General features: G+C 37.5%; 1 protein-coding gene and 1 long non-coding RNA gene across 2 annotated transcripts; both read left to right on the plus strand.

Moving 5' to 3' along the window:
- Positions 1 to 521: 521 nt before the first annotated feature.
- Positions 522 to 10,551, plus strand: LOC120111939 (uncharacterized). Its single transcript, XR_005513438.3, has 2 exons — positions 522 to 1,037; positions 1,936 to 10,551. It is a non-coding gene; the product is annotated as an uncharacterized LOC120111939 (long non-coding RNA).
- A 5,824-nt stretch (positions 10,552 to 16,375) lies between these two features.
- LOC103710271 (craniofacial development protein) lies at positions 16,376 to 21,125 on the plus strand. Its single transcript, XM_008795935.6, has 3 exons — positions 16,376 to 17,086; positions 20,472 to 20,589; positions 20,680 to 21,125. The coding sequence occupies exons 1-3, from the start codon at positions 16,482 to 16,484 to the stop codon at positions 20,881 to 20,883; spliced, it is 927 nt and encodes a 308-aa protein (XP_008794157.3). The 5' UTR covers positions 16,376 to 16,481; the 3' UTR covers positions 20,884 to 21,125.
- Positions 21,126 to 21,864: the final 739 nt, after the last annotated feature.

The raw sequence follows: 21,864 nt of genomic DNA on the forward strand, positions 1-21,864 counted from the left end.
CGAATGAAGGTAATCTAAAATTATCATTTCTCGACGAAAATATCCACACTTATAACATATTAATATTATATCAATTATATTATATAATTAATATTAATTATATTAATATATTATAATATATATTAAAACAATATTTGTAAATAGTAATGTATTTAATATGTTGATATATTTATTAATAAATAAATAGCAAATATTTATTAATTATCAATACATCTAATTTAGGATTTATTAATAACTAGTATATTTATTTATATACCAAAATATTTTAAAATTAATTTATAGTAAGAAATATATTTTCTAATATATATAAAATTAATTTAAAATATTTATTAACACATATAAAATATATTTTAATATTCAAAATAGCCAATATTGACGGAATTTATATAAGTGGGCCATAAATGGCTAATAAATAGACTAAAAAAATAGTATTACTTAAATTCTCTATTCAAAGGTATTGTTATAAAATTGTAAGACTATTTCAAACCAAGCAAAGTATTTTTTTTTTCGATGCTATTTTTTAGAGTAATTTTTCTACTAATCAAATATGATAAAATTTATTTTCTTCAATAATTATTTATTATCTTATAATCCGACATACTCCAACCAAAGGAACACTAAGGGTTAAGCACAAGATTAACCTAAAACTTACATATCTAAACTGGGAGAACGTGTATTGAGATCTTGTGCGGAGGATACAGCTGGCTCACCAGTCAATATAAATTCATAAATCGGATCACCGTGTGATGAATTTAATTAAAAAATACATATAACGACATAAATGTCTTGGATGGATGGTTGTCAATCGGCTTGCTTCCTTTTTGTTCAAAGTACTCTCGGACTAGGTGAGTTCGTTTTTTCGGATAACACCAACCAAAGGTGAGCGTCTGAGGGAGAACATTTATCGGATTCTGAAGTGAGAGATCGACGGGCTCCGGCCTTTGCCTTCGTGTCGTCGTCTCGTCGATCTTCAGGTGCGATTCCCAGTCTGAACGCGAAATAGCGGACAAGTTGGGCGCCTATGGAGTCGTTACAAGGTAATCGTTTCGTTGCCTCAACAGCTTCCGCTTAATAACTTTCGTGCCCTTTCCTCCCTTCTTCTGATTAATTCCTTTTTATAGTTTTATCCCTTCTTCTTGTAGTTTTTAGATGTACCATGTTTCATGCTAAATTCCTTCTCTTGGCAGCTTGAACTGTGGGCTTGCTGTCATTGCACGCCACGCGTTTGATGTTTTGCTTCATGGAATCTGACCACGGTGATGCGTGAATATGCTGTTTTAAGTAATTCTTGTGGTTGAAACCAATGTAAGTTATTCTAATATACGGAATTCCTCCAATTTGATTGCTCCCTAACTTCTAAACCAAAAAATGCGTGGCTATCTTTAGTCTACCCACCCGCGATCTCATCCTTAACTTACCTCACAAAACAACGGAACTACCTGATTCTTGAAAAGGACCGAAATGTCGTTCATGTTGGGTGCATGGTTGAAACTTGGATCACTGGAATTGCATGAACTTGAATCGGCTTTGTCAGAGATTGATCATTGTGTTTGGTTAAAAGCAACTAATGTTTTTTTATTAACCGTGGTTAAGTCGCCATATTTTCCTCTACATCCTCAGGCCACAGTTAGAACTCTCCTATTGCTTGTTTCAAATAAATAGGCACTGAGGGCAAGCTTTGAACACTGTATTCAGGTCGTGGATATCATTGCCATATACATATATATTACCTGGTGCATATGCCATTTTACTTGTTCGAACATGTGTAGTTTACCTGTAGCTCAATTGATATTTGCAGCCCTGCACGTTCATTTAATCGTAGTCTGCTGGTCTTTCTATTTAGACTTTGTATGGATGCTGAAACAATTTGGTTGTTAGTTATGAAAGCAGCTGATACTAATGGTCTGTTTTGAATAACAACTTTTACCATCTCAGTGTATGGATAGCAAGGAATTCACCAGGCTACACATTTGCAGAGTTCGATGCCTGTCAGAAAGCAGATCATGCAATTTCTGCTTTAGATGGTGAGATGCAATCACCTCCTTTACCTTTGTTCAAAATAGTGTTCAATCTTCTAAATTTTTACTATCACCCAAGTCATCTTTTTATTTGTCCTTCAAGTTTTCTAGATGCTTGCAGTTGTTTTGTTTGATTTTCTAAAAAGTATATTGTCTTGTCTCACATGCTAGCATGAGTGGCTGGCTTTAAATAGTGGTGCATGGACATGAATCCTAGAATCATACTTGGATGCATATCCAAGTGCCTGACCGGGCAAGAGAAAAATGGGAATACATAGGACAATATATAATTTTAACTAAATTATATTTAAACCTTTAAATATCATTGACTTGGATATTAAGAAGAAAATATTAAAAAGATAGTTTGTTATGGTCTTCTATTCTACATTTTTATCATCCAGGCTTCCAATTTAACTAAAGGATATAAGTAAAATGGCATTTTGTAAAGTTATTGCAATAGCTACATCCCCACCAATTTCTGAAAAAAGAGTAGACACTCTGTTATAATGTCAATGTGGAGGGTCAAACTCATTGTTGGAAGAGTCCAACTATCTACCAATCTTTAAAAGTTATTGCCAGAGAACATCATAACTGTCTAGGAGTTTTATCCAATTCATATGTATCTAACATGGATTTTTGGAGTTGTCCAAGTAATACAGGCTTTAAATTCTCGCCCTATAGAGAAACAAGTTAGTGATTGATAAGCAATGTCATTGTTTATTAGTGATTATTAGGTAATAATCTAAAGGACTCAAAAGTTATTTTGAATTGTATTTAATTTCACCCTCTACTTTGATTGTAACGCAGTACTATTGATATATTGGAAAAGAAATCCGTACCACATCTTAACGACCAAACTTTACTTTTGCATGTTTGTACTATGACCATGGACAATAGTTAGTTTTCCTTCTTTAATAGTTCATATTTTATAAGATAATTTCCAGAATCTGTCTAAATTTCAAAAGCTAGATTATCATGGCTGAACAAGCAAACTTATGCTTGCATGGTATGACTCCAATTATGGAAAGCAAACTTTCTCCATGATTGAAAGCATTGTTGATAAAACTTAATTCCACCATATTTACCTCTTACAACACCATTTATGAAATCTTTCAACAAACAGAGCCATTCAGATTTCATGACAACAACTACTTTGATTTTCTGGTATGTATTGTTGGAAAACTGATATCTGTAAGAATTTGAGACTTATTGCACTATCAGTATACAGCTTAATTTTAGCATATTCTGCACTCCATATAGATGATCTTCTTAATACCAACAAATTCAAGTAGCTGATACTAATATCTGATTATTTATTATCCTTAACTGAGACTATACATGTATACCTTGCAAAGAGGTGACTGTTTAGGAAAAATGTTTGGCTATCCAGTCATTAGAAAGGTATTGTGACATACCATTGCGCAACCTTTATCGCGAGGATCCTTATCTTATGCTTGTTGGCTTAGACACTGCGAGAGATGCTGGAAATTCATGAAATCTCTTGGCCTTTTAGATGTATTCCATATATTTGTTTCTGTTAGTTTGGGCATCATCTTGTCAGCTGACCTCAATAAGCTTGGCGAGATTCTACTCAGGATCATTGTGATATTTTGTCTTTAGTCATGCTGTGGCTGAAGGTCTGGATGGTTATCATCTTGACACAGAGTAGGTTGAGTAGGTTGATTGATGTGCAGCGCATAAGTGGTCTAACCATCATATTTGTCTCACTAAGCATTTCATCTGATAGATGCCATGACATCTTATTCTAACTGATGCACTGTCCACTTGAGGCCAGTTCGTTTAGGTTTGCAGATTCATGATTTTTCCTTACATGATGTGGTTCCACAGCCTAAAGTATTATAAATCAAGAAATAAGTGGGAATTTATTATAAACTTCTCTGCACTGTCCACTTTTTTTGTGAAATTTATTCAACATAATTATATTAATGAACATGCCATCAAGGCCAAAAAAAAATTAAAAATCAAGTGAACATTTACAGAACTAAAAGTAGAATCTGTTTTGTCATGAGAAAGTGGAGAAGCAACATAGAACTATACTTTTTTATTTGTCTAGAAGGAAAGAAAAAAACTATAATTCTAATTTGTTTTTGGAAGCTTTCATGCACAAGTACAACATTCACGAGTCACATGCTCAGATTTTATCACATTGGTCTAGCTTAAGCTACTCAGATTATTATGTGTAGTTTTTGAAAATCTCACACTAGGAGGGTCCTGCTGCAAAACTGAAAAGGTCAGTTGCAGCCAGGTGGCCTACTCTATTGCTTATCCACTTTGATTTCATTCAAGTATGAAGCACCATAAGGGGTTATTTTGGACTTAATGGGGCCTAATAAGAAACTGCATTTATGTCTAAGGCACAATTTACAAGCCAAGAACAAACAGAATACCACAAGTCAAGATGTGGACCTACAGGATTTATTCTTAAAAATGTCTAATTATGTCAAAATTTGTCACCATCATTATCAAACATGTGTATTGCTTTTCGATAAATTTGATATGATAATTATCAAACATCCACGTCTTAGTACCAACTGCTTTCCTGCATCGGATTGGGACATTACTAATCATTCACGTTCACATGGGTAGTCATGCTGAGCACTCGATGGACCTCCATAATTCTACCCATTGTGGACCTTGAGGACTTCCTGGAAGATGATTAATTAGGAAAAGTTAGATATCACATTCCGTCTCCATGCACCAAAGAAAGTCTGCAACCAGATTGCCAGAATGTTGCATTCGAAATCTATTAGGCGCCATGGAAAATATTTAGGCTTTCCATTTGTTAGCAGATCTAAGAGGCTTACTTTTAAAGAAATCATAGAGTGGGTGAAGAATTAGTTGCATTGCTGGATGGAGAAATTGTTTCTGGCAAGTACGAATGTTTTTGTCAAAGCTATAGCTCAAGCAGTCCCACTTATATGATGAATTGTTTCAAATTGCCTATTTGGTGGGGCCAAATGACGGATGGGAGGAAAATACATTGGGTTAGACAGGTAAACTTTGCCATTCCAAAAAGGAGGGTGGCATGGGTTTTCGGGACTTAATAGGCCTTCAATATGGCACTTTTAACTAAATGGGGGGCCATATTTCTTTGAAATCAGAACCATTATTTGACAGAGCCTATAAGACAAGAACACTCTTTGAATTGTTCATTCTTAGAAGCCCCACTTAGTTGTGATCCTTCGTACTCATGGAGAAGCATTTGGGAGGCAAAGGCGATTTTAAAGGATCGGGTTGGTTGCCTACAACTCTTCCTTTTGAAGTGGTCTCAACTCAGAAAACTCTTTGATACGGATGCAAATGTTAGTTGCCTAATTGATAAGAATTGAAAGCATACCTATATATATATATACATATTACCCCATGAAGCTGAATTAATTAGAAAAATTCCTTAGAGAAACCCGACCGCGTGGAGATCATATTTTGTGGTATTTTACTTCTTCTGAGCAATTTACTGTTGAATGTGCTTATCATGTAGCCTGGAAATGGGAGAAGGGTTCAGCTAAGAATTCATCAAGTTTAGGTATGTACAGAAGCTCTTTCATGATAATTTGGCAGTTCCTTTGGAAATTTAATGTCCCATATAAAGTCGAATTATTTCTTTGGAAAGCTTGTATAGATATCTTACCGACAAAATGTAATCTGGTAAAAGGAATTAAATGTGGATAAGCATTTCGAATTGTGTGGCTGTCCAGCAGAGATTATAGTGCATGTGCTTCGAGAAAAAAAATGCCCTTTTGCATGTCAATTTTTTCTCTTTATGGTTTAGATCCTATATGAGCCAAGGTCTGTCATTGAAGGATTGGTGGAGGTGTATGAAAGGTGGAATTTTGTGGGATAACAGCTAGGTCAAGTAACTTTGTCTTCAAAGAAAAGTAGAGGGATCCATTAGATACTACCATAGATGAAAATTTAGAATGATTTTCCGAGAGCTTAAGATTTTGTAGTCCAAAGGAGAACTCTGTCGACTCATTGGAAACCTTCTTCTAACAATTATTACAAGCTCAATGTTGATGGTGCAATATTTACAAATGAAGCAGTCACAGGAACAAAGGTTGTTATTAGGAATTACTTGGGGGAGTTCATTGCTGGGATGTCAAAAAGAATAGGTATTCTGAACTCTGCTGAATACGGTGAAGCATTAGCTACAAGAAAGGGTCGTCAATTTGCATTAGACTTGGGTATCACTACTATTGTGCTAGAAGGGGATGTCCAAAACATTTTGACTGCTACTGCAAAATAACAACTTGATTTCTCTAATATGGGAGCAATTATTGGAGATACAAAACTGACTTAAAGAAATTCCAGGAGCTGTGTCATCTCTCCTGTGAAGCAATATGTGAATCTGGCTGTTCATCTTTTAGCTAAAATTGCTTGCTTTATTGATGATGAATCAGTTTGGTTGGAGGATGCTCTCTCTTTTATTTTGAATAAATTGTTGAAAGATGTGACGAATTCCATGACTTGTTATCATCTTTCCATCAAAAAAATATTAGTGTAATTATTAATTACAAATAAGAATTACTTATTTGCAGCATGGTGGTAGATTAAAATACTAAATATTGTTTTTTCAATATAACTCCTACCACTTAGTAAGAATCTAGGACCTCATTCAAAAAAGGCCAATTGTAAAATATTATATGAGTTCTGTAGCATTGTTTAAATACCGAAGATCTATTCGATGTATAACTGGTATGGGATTAGACATGCTTGCATAGGGTCCTCAATCCAGGTGCAGTGGGTGTCACGTGTCAACTCAAATAGTGGGTTTAGGGCCTGACAATTTTGGTATATATTTTTTGCTCATGTATACTAAAATTTAGAATGGGAATCGACTAGTTATAGTCTTAAAAATTCAGAAGATGTGTGTCAATCATTGGATAATCATTAGAGTCTAGCCTCCAAATAAGTGCATTTCATGGAGCATCCGAACCTCAGAACTCTTTTCTACCTGATATTTGCCCGTGTGTAGCGTGGAGAACCATAGTTATATCTTTCCATGTATATCCTAATGCGGCTGAGACTTAACTATTCCAATATTGGTCTCTGCTTCACCATTCATGCTTCTGGTTCCACGCTGAGTGCTACTCCCAAAAGGCCCACAAGTAGGATATTTACATGAAATATAACATGATTGTTTGCACTAACTTTATATATCACACGTATATATGAATTCATCAAGCATCTTTTATATGATGGGCAGCGTATAATTAGAAATGCTTTGAACCTTACTGGAAGTGAGGCTTGAAGCATATGTTAAACTTAATTCGAACGAGCTTTACTGTTTAATGGATACACCCCTTAAGGCTCTAGATTCGTTGGAAAAGGGGATGCTGCAACCGGGAATTATGTTTAGGATTCCAAAAGTAAAGAAAAAAAAAAAACTAAATGGCGGATTGGATAATATCTGTTGGATCCATTTTTGTATATGAATCGATCGGGATGTAGATAAAAATTTGAACATACAACTAGCATCTATGTCCATATGTGTCAAAAGAAAAATGAATATGAATATGAATATGGATAGACACACATATGACCTTTATTCTATTTATAACTCTATTTAATATTATATAACACTCATGAATTTTTTAAAAAATATATATAATCATATTAACATGTTATTAATTTGATTTATTATTCGCTTATTAATATTTTTGATTTTTTGGTCATAAAATTTTATTATCTGATTTATATCCGTATTTATATTTATATCTTTAGTATCTGATTTGTATTCGTATCTATTTAAAATAATTATAAATATAAATTTTTGCATCCGACTAATATCCGTATCTGTATTTGTTAAATAAAATAAGTATGGATATATATATATTGGTGTCGAATCCATATCCAATCCAGATTCAGCCTTAGTGGATTAGTACTAAGGCATATATGTCCATGGACTTTTTTCAGCTAAGTTTCTGCCATCTAGAATCCAAAAATACAAATAAGATGTACTCGAATACCCTAAACAGGCGCACAAGGGCACATAATCATTATCACATCCCACATCAAATGACTGTTCATAAAATTTGGAAGTCTAGATACCATCTTTTAATGCAAAAAAAATATAATGTATATTCAAAAAAAACACACAAACGAATAACACAAAATTAAGAAAACTCATTGACAACAATAATTCTATATTTGTTAGTTCACATTTAATAAAAAATGCCTCAATGGAAAAAATTGCTAAGAAACTGTGTCAGTGGTTGCATCCGCAAGGGTTATCTAAGAGAATTTTGGATGCAACATGCACTGGTGCCGTCTGGTATGGAGATGCAAAAAAGAAGAGCAGGTGTCAAGGGATGGTTCCTCATGAGCATTTAGGATCATTACTGCTTACAAAATATTCCTTATCTTCCATTAGTCATGTGCATAAACATGCCAAATACCACATATTATTATTAAGATTGATCAAGGCATTGGAGAAGAAGTGCTATTAATTTACTAGATTAATGTAGTTTGATTTGAGTTTTTTTTTTTTTTTTGGTTGAGGACCAAATTTATGAAAAAAAAGGGAAAATAAATTAGAGTACGAATCATATCATAGACATAGGTGACTTTTAGTAGAGTTACATCAGCCAGCTTGCACTCGATATGAGACATTAGTGCTTGCTTACACCTAGCTTTCCTATGCTTAACGCCCTACTAAGACTTAGGATCTCCTACTAATTGGCATTATCCGGTTGGACTTTCGTGCACCTTAGCATCTAATATCCACATTAAATATTTCCCCACTACCAAAACGATAAGGACTAAACCAAATCCAAAAAAAAAGAAAAGAAGTGAAAGTAAAACCTAACCCTCTACATCTCTGCAATGAAGTCAATAGCCTTGTGCTGTATTCTTCTTTGTCATGTACCCTCCATACAACTGGTTTAGATGGCTTTTGGTCCCTTGAGATCACACCAAGTGGACTGCACGGTTTACTGAATAAAGCAAAAAACAAGGTCGAAGGAACTTGTATCGGGCATTGTATCGGTTTTCGGCTGCACGAATCGGTACGGTTGTGTCGGGCTTGTACCGACAGAAGGCATGATACTATGGAAGAAAGAAATGATACTATAGAAGAAAGAAAAAGAGATGGAGGGAGGCTGGCAGAGGGCGGCGGAGAACCGGTGGAGGCCGCAATAGAAACAGGAGTCCGACTTCACCGAATTCTTGTTTCGTTCGAGATCGGAAAACCGGTCGCGGCCTCGCCTGCCGCGGCCTCTGCTGGCCCTCCGTCGGCGTTTCGATATTTTTCTCTCTTTCTCCATCGCTCACTTGCTTTTTTCTTCTTTTTCTCCGGCTCTGACAATGAATTTCATTTTCGTTGTTAGAACTGTACCGGTGAGTACAGTTCGAAATGGCCGGAATCATTTGGCTTGGGACATTTCGTTGACCTTGACAAAATGGTTTATTATAACTTTATCCAATTTAACCATTGGTAGTGCCGCATGACGGTAGCTCAGTGGTGTCCCCCTCCTCACAGATTGGACATGAGTGTGAAATGCATGTTAGCACAAGAGCTTGGCAGCTACTGATAATTCTATACTTGGCTTGTGCACGATATTAAATTGTCCAAAAAATAGTATTAGCCTATCGATTGCATCTATCCTCCATCTAGAGAAGGCTCCGAGTTCACACGTAGCTTTGAAAGGTGTAGCGCATGAATTGGACCCGGATGATTCCTGCAATTCTTTTCTTTGCTTTTGACATGAATATTTTTTTAACTAAAGAATAAATCATGTTATTGTCCACAAAGAGTTTTGTAGCAGGTTCACCTCAACTTTAGAAAAATAAATCCCATAAACAAAAGGCGATCATGTCACTAATCTTATCATCTCAGTGTGGACTATGGACCGTGACGTGCAAATTCCTATTGTAAGCTCTTCTCTAATGCTTCTATGCACGCAACCTAGAAGCGTAGGGAATGGAAGCAACCACATGAAGCTTGGCTTATGCTCGGTACTGCACTGGCAAAATTATTTCTTTTGTTTGCACATAATTGAAGGGACCCAAAAATACAGAGGTGATGGATGGATACCACCCTCCAACACTAGTTTGTCTCGTATACACTTCCTCTCATCCTCGTTTACGAAGACGCTCAATACAGCAAACCAAAGCAATGATAAAGTAGGAAAAGAATAAATTATAAGCAACAATGGAGGGGGAGAGCTGTGTGACTCCCACCTACAAAAATTCCTATTACAGTGAAGCCAAACTCATCTCGGGGAAGAAGTTAATGGCCGATCCCTGGGCTCGGTACCGATCCCAACAGCCGCTGAGTGTTGCCTTTGGATGTGCCTGCGGTGACCGTCTTGTGACCACTTTTGCTCGGAGAAGATGGGGGAGAGCTTCCCCTGGGAAGGGCAGCACCAAGAACAAAGCTGGCTTCCAAGGGTGGAACCTTCAGTTTTGCTTCGCTCCTGAGCTTCCTTGCTTGAAGGGATGGTGCTAGGAATAGAAGGGAGATCAATAGGACAAGTGTTACCCTCTTGTTTGAGGCCATGGAGAAGAAAGGAAGGAGTTTGGTTTGGGGAGAGGTGTTCAGGGTATGGAAGGAATAGAAGGGGAATAGAAGGTCTGCGATGGATTCGGGAAGCTTTAGAGGGGGATGTGGATGCCTTATAAAGGAGATGGTTGGTGGGGGGCAGAATAAGGACAAAGGGGGAGAGAGTAGGAAGCGTGGGAATGAAGTTAATTGGCATGGCGGTCAAATTAATAGATGATTGTATATTCTATGCGTATCATATTTCTCTCAACTCTTTTCCAATTTTGAGGTGCCAACTGGTTTTTATTACAAAAAGGAGAAGGTCCTTCTTGGCAAGGTAGAAGCATGAGAAGGAGGTTGGGTGTGAGCTTAATGGAAACCTCCGGTGTCCTGCTTTTCCTGGCACCTTCTCCCCGAAAAGTTATTCGGTGGATTTATGAATCAATTGAAACCTCAGATTCATACTAGAACCACGATGATTTAATCAAGCAAAGCCTCAAGCTAAACTCAAAGGTTCTCTGAGAAAAGAAGGACAGCTTAAGGTCCATCTAATAATATTTTAACTAAGTAGGCTACATTTTTTTCGGTTCTTAGGGCAGCTTTGGACTAGTTGAACTATGAGAAATTGTTGGAATCTTTCTTTTTCTGTTTTCATCGTCCGTTTGTTTTAGAGGAAGCTATTAACGCCGGCGAGAACATATTATTTCTACTATTTCATTTTGGTGCACCATCGTCTTATATTTCTAATAATAATCGTTAAGAAACTACTGATTGAATTATCTTAGTTAAGTGGTTAGGAAAAATCTCCTTCTGACATTCCAACCCAGAGCCTTCTGGCACCACCAAGTACTTAGTGGGATGGTATCACCCTTTCTCAAATACCCTTTTTCAAATTGGACAAAGAGACAGAAGTTGGATTCCAATTGAAGTCATCTCTTGAGAGGTTAGGTAGGTATGGAGTAGTCACGAGGAAATTAGCATCTCTCCTAAATCAGAGAAGGGTGCAACTATTGGGGCATGACTCAATTTTTCATCCTGAAACTCTATCACAGTATAGTGTAACTACGTGTTCTCAAAGTAGCTCGTCATGTTAATTTTTGAACTTGTTCTTGCTCCATCAAATTTTGTTGACGCTATGCATATGTACATTTGAAGTTCTCAAAATTTGGAATCTCCTAAGCCCCCATTTGATTAAGTTTTCTATAGTCAATAACTAGTTGTACTTGTTGCTCTTTATAATTTAGAATAAGAAATAGAGTTTAGTTGGTGCTCTTTGTTATTCTCTGAAAGAGGTGACGTAGACCACCATTAAGAATAGGGAATTTGGTTGCGTTTTCTCTATTTAAAAATGGCTTTGAGGAAAGCAACTGATAAGTTGGTCATTCCTTCCAAGGAAGTCCTTGCTCTCACCTCATCCCTTACCAAACAGCTAGTGTTTGGATTTGTTGGACATGTACACGAACCAGAGCCTGGATTTTAGAGCTTGAGGTCTGAAAACAGCTTGTGGGTGGGGTTGTTTGAGCGTGAACGACACCGCTAATTTAGGGCAAGTGTTCCTTGGACCCAATGCCAACATGTCTCTCTAGAAGGACATTCCTTCTCCTCCTCTACGTGTCCTTGTCTTTGGAGTGAACGGTGGTTTAGTAAGAATTGAAGTGGAGTCCACTTGCCAAAGATAGACAAGCTGGATGGAAGGGAGGGAAGGATGGTAGGGGTGGCAATTTTAGCTGCCCATCAAGTATATGATTCGGATGGAGTAGATTTTATCCGTTCCGTTTAAGCTCATAGGCACGTATGGGTTTTAGATATAATACCTGAAGCAGGTTCTGGTCGGATACGGATAATGGTATGTCCCTTCTGAGTCCGACCCGACGTAATATAATCTTAATGCATTCCTTCGCCGGTTCACTCGATAAATGATAACTGCCACAGCCTCATTCATCTTGGTCGTCGCTCTCCCTGTCAGGAATTTATTATTGTTGAAATGTAAAAATCATATACATTCTATAAAAATCATAAAAGCCAATTATTTTTGTTTGTTTTGCTTCTCAAGCCTTAATTAATTTGACTTATGTATGAACTATTTCTCTTTATCTGAATCAAAAATTGGGTCACAAGAAAATAAACTATAATCTCCTCCTATTTATATAACACATGTAATCTCTTTGATTATAACTATAAGCTATAATTTTTTTCAACCCAACCCGAACGGACTTGATTCATCTTATCTTCCCGACCCGATTTGCCCCAACACGCCCCATCTACATTACCTGACTCGATCCGACTCGAGATGGGTACGGGGCAAGCATGGGTATAGTTTTGGTTGCATGGCATATATGAATATTGGCTGAACTGACCCATATCTGATGGGTTATTCTTGGGAATTTGAAATGTGATTTCATATATATGGTCCTAGTCTAGCTACTTGGCATTTGCTTCTCATAAACGCCGCATGGAGGGTTTGAAAGTAGCATTTATCCATTCACCCATCAAAGTCATCACTTACCAAAAAATTTTATCATCAAACAAGAAAATCATCTCAGCAATCACCAATAGTGAATTGAACTAAAAATCTTATCCATCCCACAACCAGCCCCAACGCCATGCAGCTAACAGAGAAATGTGAATGTAAGGCTACTCAGATTCAGACTTGGGAAGATTGGATTGTGCAGAATAACAGTATGCACATCAGCATCCAAAAGCATGTAGGCGACTTTGCAACTTACACTCAACCGCCGATCTTAATTTATCCTCAAGTTGATAAACCTCAGAATGGATGATGACGCATCGGTGACTCCCTTATAGCCCCACCTTCATGATTCGAACCCAAAAAAATTACACCCTATATTGCATGCACAATGTGGTCCTATATGTCAATCACTTTGTCTCTTTATTGTAGGTTTTATTTAATATTGTACGAACTAATTGGCATGGTGCATGGCCATATCGGTGCATTGTGGATGGACCCCCACAGATAGTTCTGTGCGGGACCGGATCTGCCGTCCATAGTTCTTCAACCTGCGGGGTCAAGTTTATGAACGGACAAGATTTGTTTGGATCACTAGATCAGTGGCAGAGCAGGCTCGCGTTTAGAAGTGTCTATGCGGGCGTCCGGAAGATGGTCTCGACACGTCGGAGGATTTCTAGAAGCGACCCCACCGGTGACAGAGATCTCATGCAATCATCTAGAAGTCTGTCCGCGTGCATAGCTTTCACACGAGCACTTGGAAAGATAAGCAGGACAAGAAAAAGGAAAGTTTGTCGTTTTTTGAGAGCATTGGGACCCGATTTACAAGACGAGGGCACATCTTTATCAGCAAACAAAATTTTTCTCTTCTCTTTTTAGAACTTTATTTTCTTTGCTCTTTCTAATATTTATATAAAATACCTCATAAAAAGATAATGATGGAATATAGTGTTAATAATGTTAGATATACTGCATGCTTAGTTTTCATGCTTGTTAAAGGTTTCTATAAAAACATTAAAAGTGTTGTTATTTTAGATAAAAAAATAAATTATGATACATTGGATAATAGGTTAAATGTAAAATAGGTATTGTTTGGACTAAGAGTACCAAATTTTAATCCTTACCTCGTATAATTACACAAACAAGCATCATGTCTGAAAAAAAATGCATCAAATTACTAACTTGTGCCAACACACGTTGGTTTGATGTTGTTAGTAGTTTCAAGAACAAGGTTATTTGATATTGTTAGTAGTTTCAAGAATAAGGTTATCTTTGCCTGCATCAAATTCAAATGTAAAATTTCTATGTTGCTAAAATAACTCTATAATTTTATATCATTTCTTGTGCAAATATTCTTATCTTTGGGTGGTTCTATATACACCCCCCCTATTGCTCAGGACACCCCCCAAAAATTAAAAAAAAATTAAATACTCTCTACACCCCCCCCATTTGCCAAGGACACCCCTAAAAAATTAAAAATTCCTAAATTACCCCCCACCCTCCCCACCCTCTCACCTAAATTGCTCTCTACACCCCCCAAACCCCCCCCCACCCCGCTCTTCCCCTCCAAAACACCCGCCGGCTTCTCCCTTCCGCCCAAAAAACATCGCCTCAAGCACCTCGCCGGCGGCCAAACCCCCTCCGTCTCCCTTTGAACTGTTCCGCCCAAAGCACCTCGCCAACGCCCAAAACCCCCCCGTTCCCCCTTCTCCCTCTCGTCGCCGGCATTCTGTTCGGCTGCACAGAGCCGGACAGAACCCTTTTGTTCGGCTGCACAGTGCCGGACAGAAGCCTTCTGTTCGGCACTGTGCAGCCGAACAGAAGAGTTCGGTTGAGGGTTGCCGAACAGAAGGCTTCTGTTCGGCACTGTTCAGCCGAACAGAAGCCTTTTGTTCGGTGATCCAGTGCCGAACGGAGCACGAACCGTGAAAAAAAAAAAAAATTCGAAACAAGGTGGAACACGTACCTTTGCGGCCGATTCTTCGTCCCAAATCACTAGTTGCTTGTCCATGCTTCGAATGGGGCTTAAATCTCCTTCAAAGATCGCCTAAACGATGTAAATGGATCGAGGGGTTTAAGGGGGGTTTGAGAGGTGTTTTTTTTTTTCTTTTCAAAACGAAACGGAGAAGGAGGAAGGGGGGGTGTACTGTGAAAATTTCAAGGGCAATATGGTAATTACACTAAAGGTTAGTTTGGGTATTTTTTTTTTGGTTTTTGGGGGGTGTCCTTAGCAATAGGGGGGGTGTATATAGAACCACCCCTTATCTTTTGTTTTGTTAGCAGTTTTTAGCCTAGCTTGGAGTCAAGGTCAAATAACTTTAGAGGAGCTAGGAGGGCTGTTGGCTTGCTACTTGTGCCTTAACTTGGGCAAGCCGCCCCGATGGCATCATCATGGTGTTCTCCAAGTCCAGCTCGACTTGATCCGAGAGTAGTTCAAGTTTGAGTTGGAGCGAAGAGATAGTTGTTCTCCCCCGTTAGATTATTGAACGATAGTAGATCATCTAGATAATATAGGTCTATTCGTCTTGTACAATTCCATTTTTTCCATGTGATTTGGTCAATTGCGTCAGTTTTTAACTCTTAGCATATACAAAGTACATTTAAGATTCCATTAGCCTCTATTGATAATTTTCTAGGCTAACTATGCATTATGTTTTTTGAGTTGTAATTGGGAGATTCGTATATTAACCATAATGAAGCACCAAATAATAGTTCAAGTTGGCCTCTCTCTTTTTGAGGATTTGGGAAAATATAATAAGAGACAAACGGTGAATATTACATGAATAACCCCTCGGCATATTTGTTCAAGCCCATGCTAAATTGCACCTGAATTTGCATCAAATTTTGATGAATCGTACAAAATCAAGCATACATCATACTGAATAACACTAACCTATGCATTGTTGAACCTCGACAACCACATAAGCCCTACCACATTGTTAATGCTGAAATCTTAGGACTCCCGAGAATTTGACTATAGTACTTGCTTAACTACGAGGATGAATGCTATCTTGAAACTATTGCTCGCATTGCAGCTAGCAATATATAATATTAGAGAATTTGACCATAGTACATGCTTAACTACGAGGAGGAATGCAATCTCGAAACTATTGCTTGCATTGCAGCTAGCAATATATAAGATTAATCTTAGAAGTCCATTTCAAATTTGTGCTTGGCATGTTTAAAAATAATGCTACCTTGCACGCTAATTAATTCTTAGACATTGAAGTGGGAAATTAAATGTGTCTAAGTTAATCAAAATGGAGTTTATTATGGGCAACTATGATTGTGTCCGGTTCAACCCTAGACCGAAGAGAATCTTAGCTGACCACAACTTCCAAACATTTTGACCGGATTTTCAGAGCCCAAGCCAAGAGCACTTTCCCGTTTCACCCGCATCGGCTTTCCGGCATCTGGCTTGACGGCAACTGGCTTAACCTTAACGCTAACTCCTCCGACCTGGCGCCCGGCTCCTACCAAGAAGCCACCGCGGAGGATGGTCTTCGTGGCAGCCCTCCGCTCCATTAATCTCCACGGCTTTCTCCTCCACCACAAGGCCGCTTCTCTCCAACTCCTACGACACCCTCTCCTCGATCCCCTCAATCCTTCCCCAAACCCCAATTCTAGGGTTTCCAATCCTTCTTCCCGGCTATTCTCCCCTCCAAGAACATTCTCCTCACCCGCGGCCCAAGAAATCGACTCGGATTCCTCCACCCTCTATTCCAATCCCCAGAACGCCGAATCCACGGACCTTGAATCGAAGCCCAGAAGCCTGTATTCGATCTTCGCGAAGCCCTCGGTGGTTCCAGGGGTCAAAAAGCTTCCACCAGTACCAGATGGGATCTCCAAGAAGGAGAGGCGGGTGCCCGTATATGGTTCTTCTAGGTATCGGCCGATGGAAGAGAAGGAGTTCCCCAAAGAACTCTCCCCGGAGGTGCTGTCGCTTGTGAGCCGCTTGGAAGAGGAGGGGTACCTAAAAGACGCAAATTTCTCCCGAGAAGGCCCATTGGATCCCAAGGATATCCCGTCCACCTTATATTCTCGCCATTTCCTGAAATCAGCTGCGGAGAAGTTCGGTCAAGATCACCAAGAAATTGCGAAGTAAGCAATCTTCATGATACCTTCACTCTTTGAGTTGTATGTTTATTTCCTGACTGTTATCAATATCCTTGAATTGAATGGTGTGACTCGCAGGACGACGCTATTTTGTGAAGAGTGTAGAGTTCTCTGGAGAAATCCAGAGTTCTTTTAGACCACTATAGATTTTTCCAGAACGTTTTCCTAGATATATATATATTTTTTTTGGGAATATCTTGTATCTACATTGTTTTATCTGTTGGATGGACAAGAGGGGAGCGGTTCTCATATGTAACCCAACTCTCTAAAATTGTGGTGCTCACCACTTCTATAGTGAATACCTATGTTCTATTCATCCATTCTGCTTTCTCGCTATTTTAATCTCCTACTAACCTAAGTTTTAAGGATTGGGTTCGGAGTTGCTAAGGGAATGGCATGCTTGCCCAAGTTCTAAGGGTTAAGTTCTAAGTTGAGGGAGTGGCACAAGTCTAATGAAGATATAGCACAAGAGGAAAGGCTAAATCGGCTACATGGAATTAATTTGGGTTCCTCATGGACTTTGGACAATGCAAAAATCATAAGTCTGTGATATAGCGAACAACATGGGTTAGATGAAGACGAAGTTATAAAATGTAAAATTATGGTAGATAATAATAGATCCGTCCCATTTTATTCATGGAGAAGTAAAAAAGGATGATATTTCAGCCAGGTCTAAAGTGCTGAAAAAAATCAAGTTAGATAGAACCAGAACCACACTTTTATGATGTATATTAGTTTATTATTTTTAAGATATATGAAGATTTACATTGTTCTTTTGCATTCCATTTCAAGTCTACTTTTTGTTGGGCTTGGAGTTGATTCAAAGATGACGAGTCCAACATATTGAATTCAGAAACCATATTGGATGCTGCCTTTGATTATAATGTAAGTTTTACCTGGATGTCTTTTGTCCATGAATTTTGCTAGCAGTCTCTTGATTGGAGATAGCCTATATTAATCATGTTTTTTATGATATGAGGCATGATAAATGTGTTGGACCTTTTATCTTGTTGCTACCTTCTGGGCCATGTGAAATCAACTAAACATTGAGAATCATGTGAATACGCCTCTTGCTGCATCGGTCTTGAAAGTTTGTTCGCTATTCTAGCTGTTTGGTTTCTGAAATACTTTTAACTTGTTTGAGTTTGCCTAGTGACATATTGACAAAAATGCATGTCTCCATATTTGTTTCTCGGAAGCCGATTCAATTGCATCTTGTCTCAAATGTCAATATGTTCCAATCATGTCTTTTTAGGCTTGCAAACTCTTTCTCTTCATGGTTGTCCAGAAGGCTGTCAACTATGCATCCATAAGCCTGAAGTGTGATTCTTGTATAGGATATGCATGAAGTCTTTAGTTACAGATTTTCCCATTATTATGGTCCTTAGTGACCGTATTTTTTAGTTTATCCTCATAGGTTGGAAAGAATAATTTTCCAACTTCCTAAGTTGGTGAATGGTTAAGTTTGATCATTAGGTGTCATGCATCTTTTTTTTTTATAATCAGTTTGTGAAATTTTAACATCTTGCCATCACAAGCAGATTTGAGAACCCAATCTTCCCTTTATTCTCTCGTGAAATCTGAAAAATTGGTGGGATATGAACTGCTTGATGGTTTTCATTGATCCTAGATGCCAATTTGGCCGATCTGCACGTGTATATAAGTTTAGATATCTGTCAGACAATGATGGGTCAGTCCTCACTTGTCTTGTTTCTTTTAATAAAATATCTAAGGATTTCTTGGGCCTGTACATGGAAACAATTACGCTTGTCCAAGAGTCCCTGGCTTAAGTTACATTACTCAAAATAAACATCCATGAAGGCATCTTCTCGTTACCCGTTTCACTCAAAAAATTTTCTAATCTTTAGCAATTTCACTAGGCCTGCCTGATAATGAATGCTGCTTGGGAAGCTTATTATGGGTTGGTGTCCTTCGTACTTTATAACCTGTCTCAGCACACTAGAAGATAATCATATTTTCCATATGAACAACTAAAAGGGAAGTTTATAGATGAATCTTCATTTATCTTGAAGGAGCTCCTAGAAGAGTTGATACATGCTATAAGAATACAAAATGACTTAAAAAGTTTAGTGCTCCCACTGGTGATAACAACTTTCTTTGTTACCCTTCTGCTGTTCTTCAGTATTTTCAGCAAGCATCTAGCAGTGGACTGATTGAACCTGGTCGAGTCGAAAGGCATTAACAACAATTTGTTATTACAGTTCATTTGATTGTCTTGGTTATATACAAGCTAGTAGCTTCTAGGGATCTTTGCAAAATTCATATTCTTAGCGGGTCCATGAGGACTTGTTTCTCACTAGTAGTTATGAGTTGAGAGGCCTGTGGTCGTTAGCAGTAGGTGTGCATTCTAGTAACTGTAGAAGATCTTATGTTGTTGACTGGGATGATAATTTTGAGAAACTCTTTTTACTTATGCTGCTTCAGCAACAATTTTGTTTCCAGCTGCCTTGACATATGAAAATGCTCTTTTTCTGTTATTATCTTTTTTTGGAAGTGCTGCGGCATATGGTCCTTTGTTATCCAAATCTTAAAGCTCATATATATGTATGCATATGTATGAATGTATTTATGTATATATGTATGTATGTAAATGTATATCGAGTCAGTTAAAGGGTCCTTTGATTTTGTCATGGTCTGGAATTTACCATTATCATACCTCGCATACCAATTTCTGGTATTTGACTTGGTACTTACAATCATTTTCCTCTTTACGTTATTGGTTTTTGGGACTGACTTCATGTATTAGCTATATGAATTCACCTTCCACTGTCATCTTTAGTTCAATAGAGTGCATCAAGCAAGATTTCTTCTTGGTGATGGGTGAGAAATTTTAGTAGATTCTTTTTTAGTTGTCATCTGACCACAGATTTGTGCTCTGCAATATTTCCAATTCAATGAGGTAGTTATGTTTTCTCTATTTCAATATTGCTTTGCCTTTGGTGTTTAAATCAGTTACTTCTATATTGATCATATATATATTTCTTTATATAGGTGGTCCAACTGAAGTCCTGTGAATGTTGAAAAGGTTTTTTATGCAGTGTTGTGAATTATTGCTGTGGGTACAAAAAACCTCTGTATCAGTGTTAGTTTTGTTCAAGTTTAACCACAATTTTATTACTTTCTTCATCACCTTGAAATAGTTATTTTATATATACACCCCTACTTTTTTTTGCTAATAGTTCACACAGGCTGAAACTATGAGGAGTTGAAGGTGTACAAAAGAGAACAAGATGGAGGATGCTTGCTTCTTGATTAAGAACCTGATTTAGCCTTCTTTTAGCTGCCATATGGTGCAAAATATAAATTTTAACTGCGTTTAATTTCGCCTTCTTAATTATCTGAACAACAGGTGGTTGTCTGGAAGTGATTTAAAAAAGATTGCTCTTTTTGGTTGCCCATCAATAGAGAGAAAAACAGTTTTCTCAGCTAAAAGATTGCGTTCTTTCTTCAGCATTCAGGAGGATGTTGTAAGTGGTTTCATTGTTTTTAGTGCAGACTAAACCAGATAAATATTATTTAAACTTGAAGATAATTCTCTTTTTTTCAAATTCTTTCAGATATGTCGAGGATGCAAGCTTAAAAGCTCATGCAAATTTGTGAACCAAAGAGTAGCTAGAGAGGAAAAATTGATCCTAGCTGATGCGATGAGAATTCTTGCTTTATTTGCTTTGGATTCAGTTCCTCAACAACTATTTATTCCCAATGATCTAAAATTTTCTGTCCGTAAATTACTGAAGGAGGTAGTCAGTCTTAGTAATTGACAATTCAAGCAAACTTAGGGCTTGACATCATCTTTAGTTGAGCACTAGAGTTGCTCTATTTTTGTAGTGGAAATTGTTGTATCAGTGATTGATGCAAGAAGATGGAAATATGAGCTTGCTTAGTATTTATGGTTCTTAATGACAAAGGTTTTGACCATGTATAGATTTCGTTTTCTATGGAAATGTAATCAGTTGTGCGTGGCAAATTAATGGAGAAAAAAAGAAAAATTTGTTGCCTCTTATTCTTTCCAAGGTGAGATTAGTTGACAGGGTGTTACTCAAGCAAGATTGATGTATTTGTTACTACCATTTCCAGCTCTATTGTTAAAAGATTATAATAGTTATAGCTGCTTATCTAGAGTTCTGATTGTTTACGAATATACTCATATGGAAATGTAATATTATATTTATATTGATGCTAGGAAAAATATATGTATGATATTTTTATCTAGATGCATGTTTCATGTATTTAAACATCAGGATACATTGCACTTTGAGCTGATAACATGGGATGCTCATTGTATAATTGCAATGTTGTAAAAACTTTGATTTGAAACAATATTTCCTTTTCGTAAACTAGACATCATTGCTCAGCCCAATCAAGATATACATGCAGATAGGAATCTTTCATTACATGTGGTATCTGAGAAGTTAACGTTGTTATCCTCTAGCCTCCTTGTGGAAATTTGTCTACCTTTCTTCCAGCTATCCATGATCAAACACCAAAATAAGAGTCCAGAGATTTAATTAAACAAATGCAATAGCGGCGACTGTAATAAAATCCAAATGCAGACCGAGCGTTGCAACATTCCATGTCGATTATCTAATGTTGATTAAAATGCGATACAAACAATGGTGTTAGCTTGGTGGGTGGCGGGCGTTCTCTCTTTAAATCTCTTTATTTTATTTTTTATTTTTCAAAATATTTTTTCTTTGCTGGTTCCGATAGTATGTGCTCTGCCTTGTGGGTGGCCGGTGCTG

The sequence above is a fragment of the Phoenix dactylifera genome, chromosome 12 (genome assembly GCF_051530095.1).
Source record: "Phoenix dactylifera cultivar Ajwa chromosome 12, Ajwa_hap1_PhDact_Kaust_v1.1, whole genome shotgun sequence".
Taxonomy (NCBI): domain Eukaryota; kingdom Viridiplantae; phylum Streptophyta; class Magnoliopsida; order Arecales; family Arecaceae; genus Phoenix; species Phoenix dactylifera.

Bases quoted from the DNA above. Each gene is read 5' to 3' on its own strand.
- LOC103710271 (XM_008795935.6), top strand. From the start codon at position 16,482: ATGGTCTTCGTGGCAGCCCTCCGCTCCATTAATCTCCACGGCTTTCTC. The intron at 17,087-20,471 runs GTAAGCAATCTT...TCTGAACAACAG, and splicing joins GATCACCAAGAAATTGCGAA to GTGGTTGTCTGGAAGTGATT. The intron at 20,590-20,679 runs GTAAGTGGTTTC...AAATTCTTTCAG, and splicing joins TCAGCATTCAGGAGGATGTT to ATATGTCGAGGATGCAAGCT.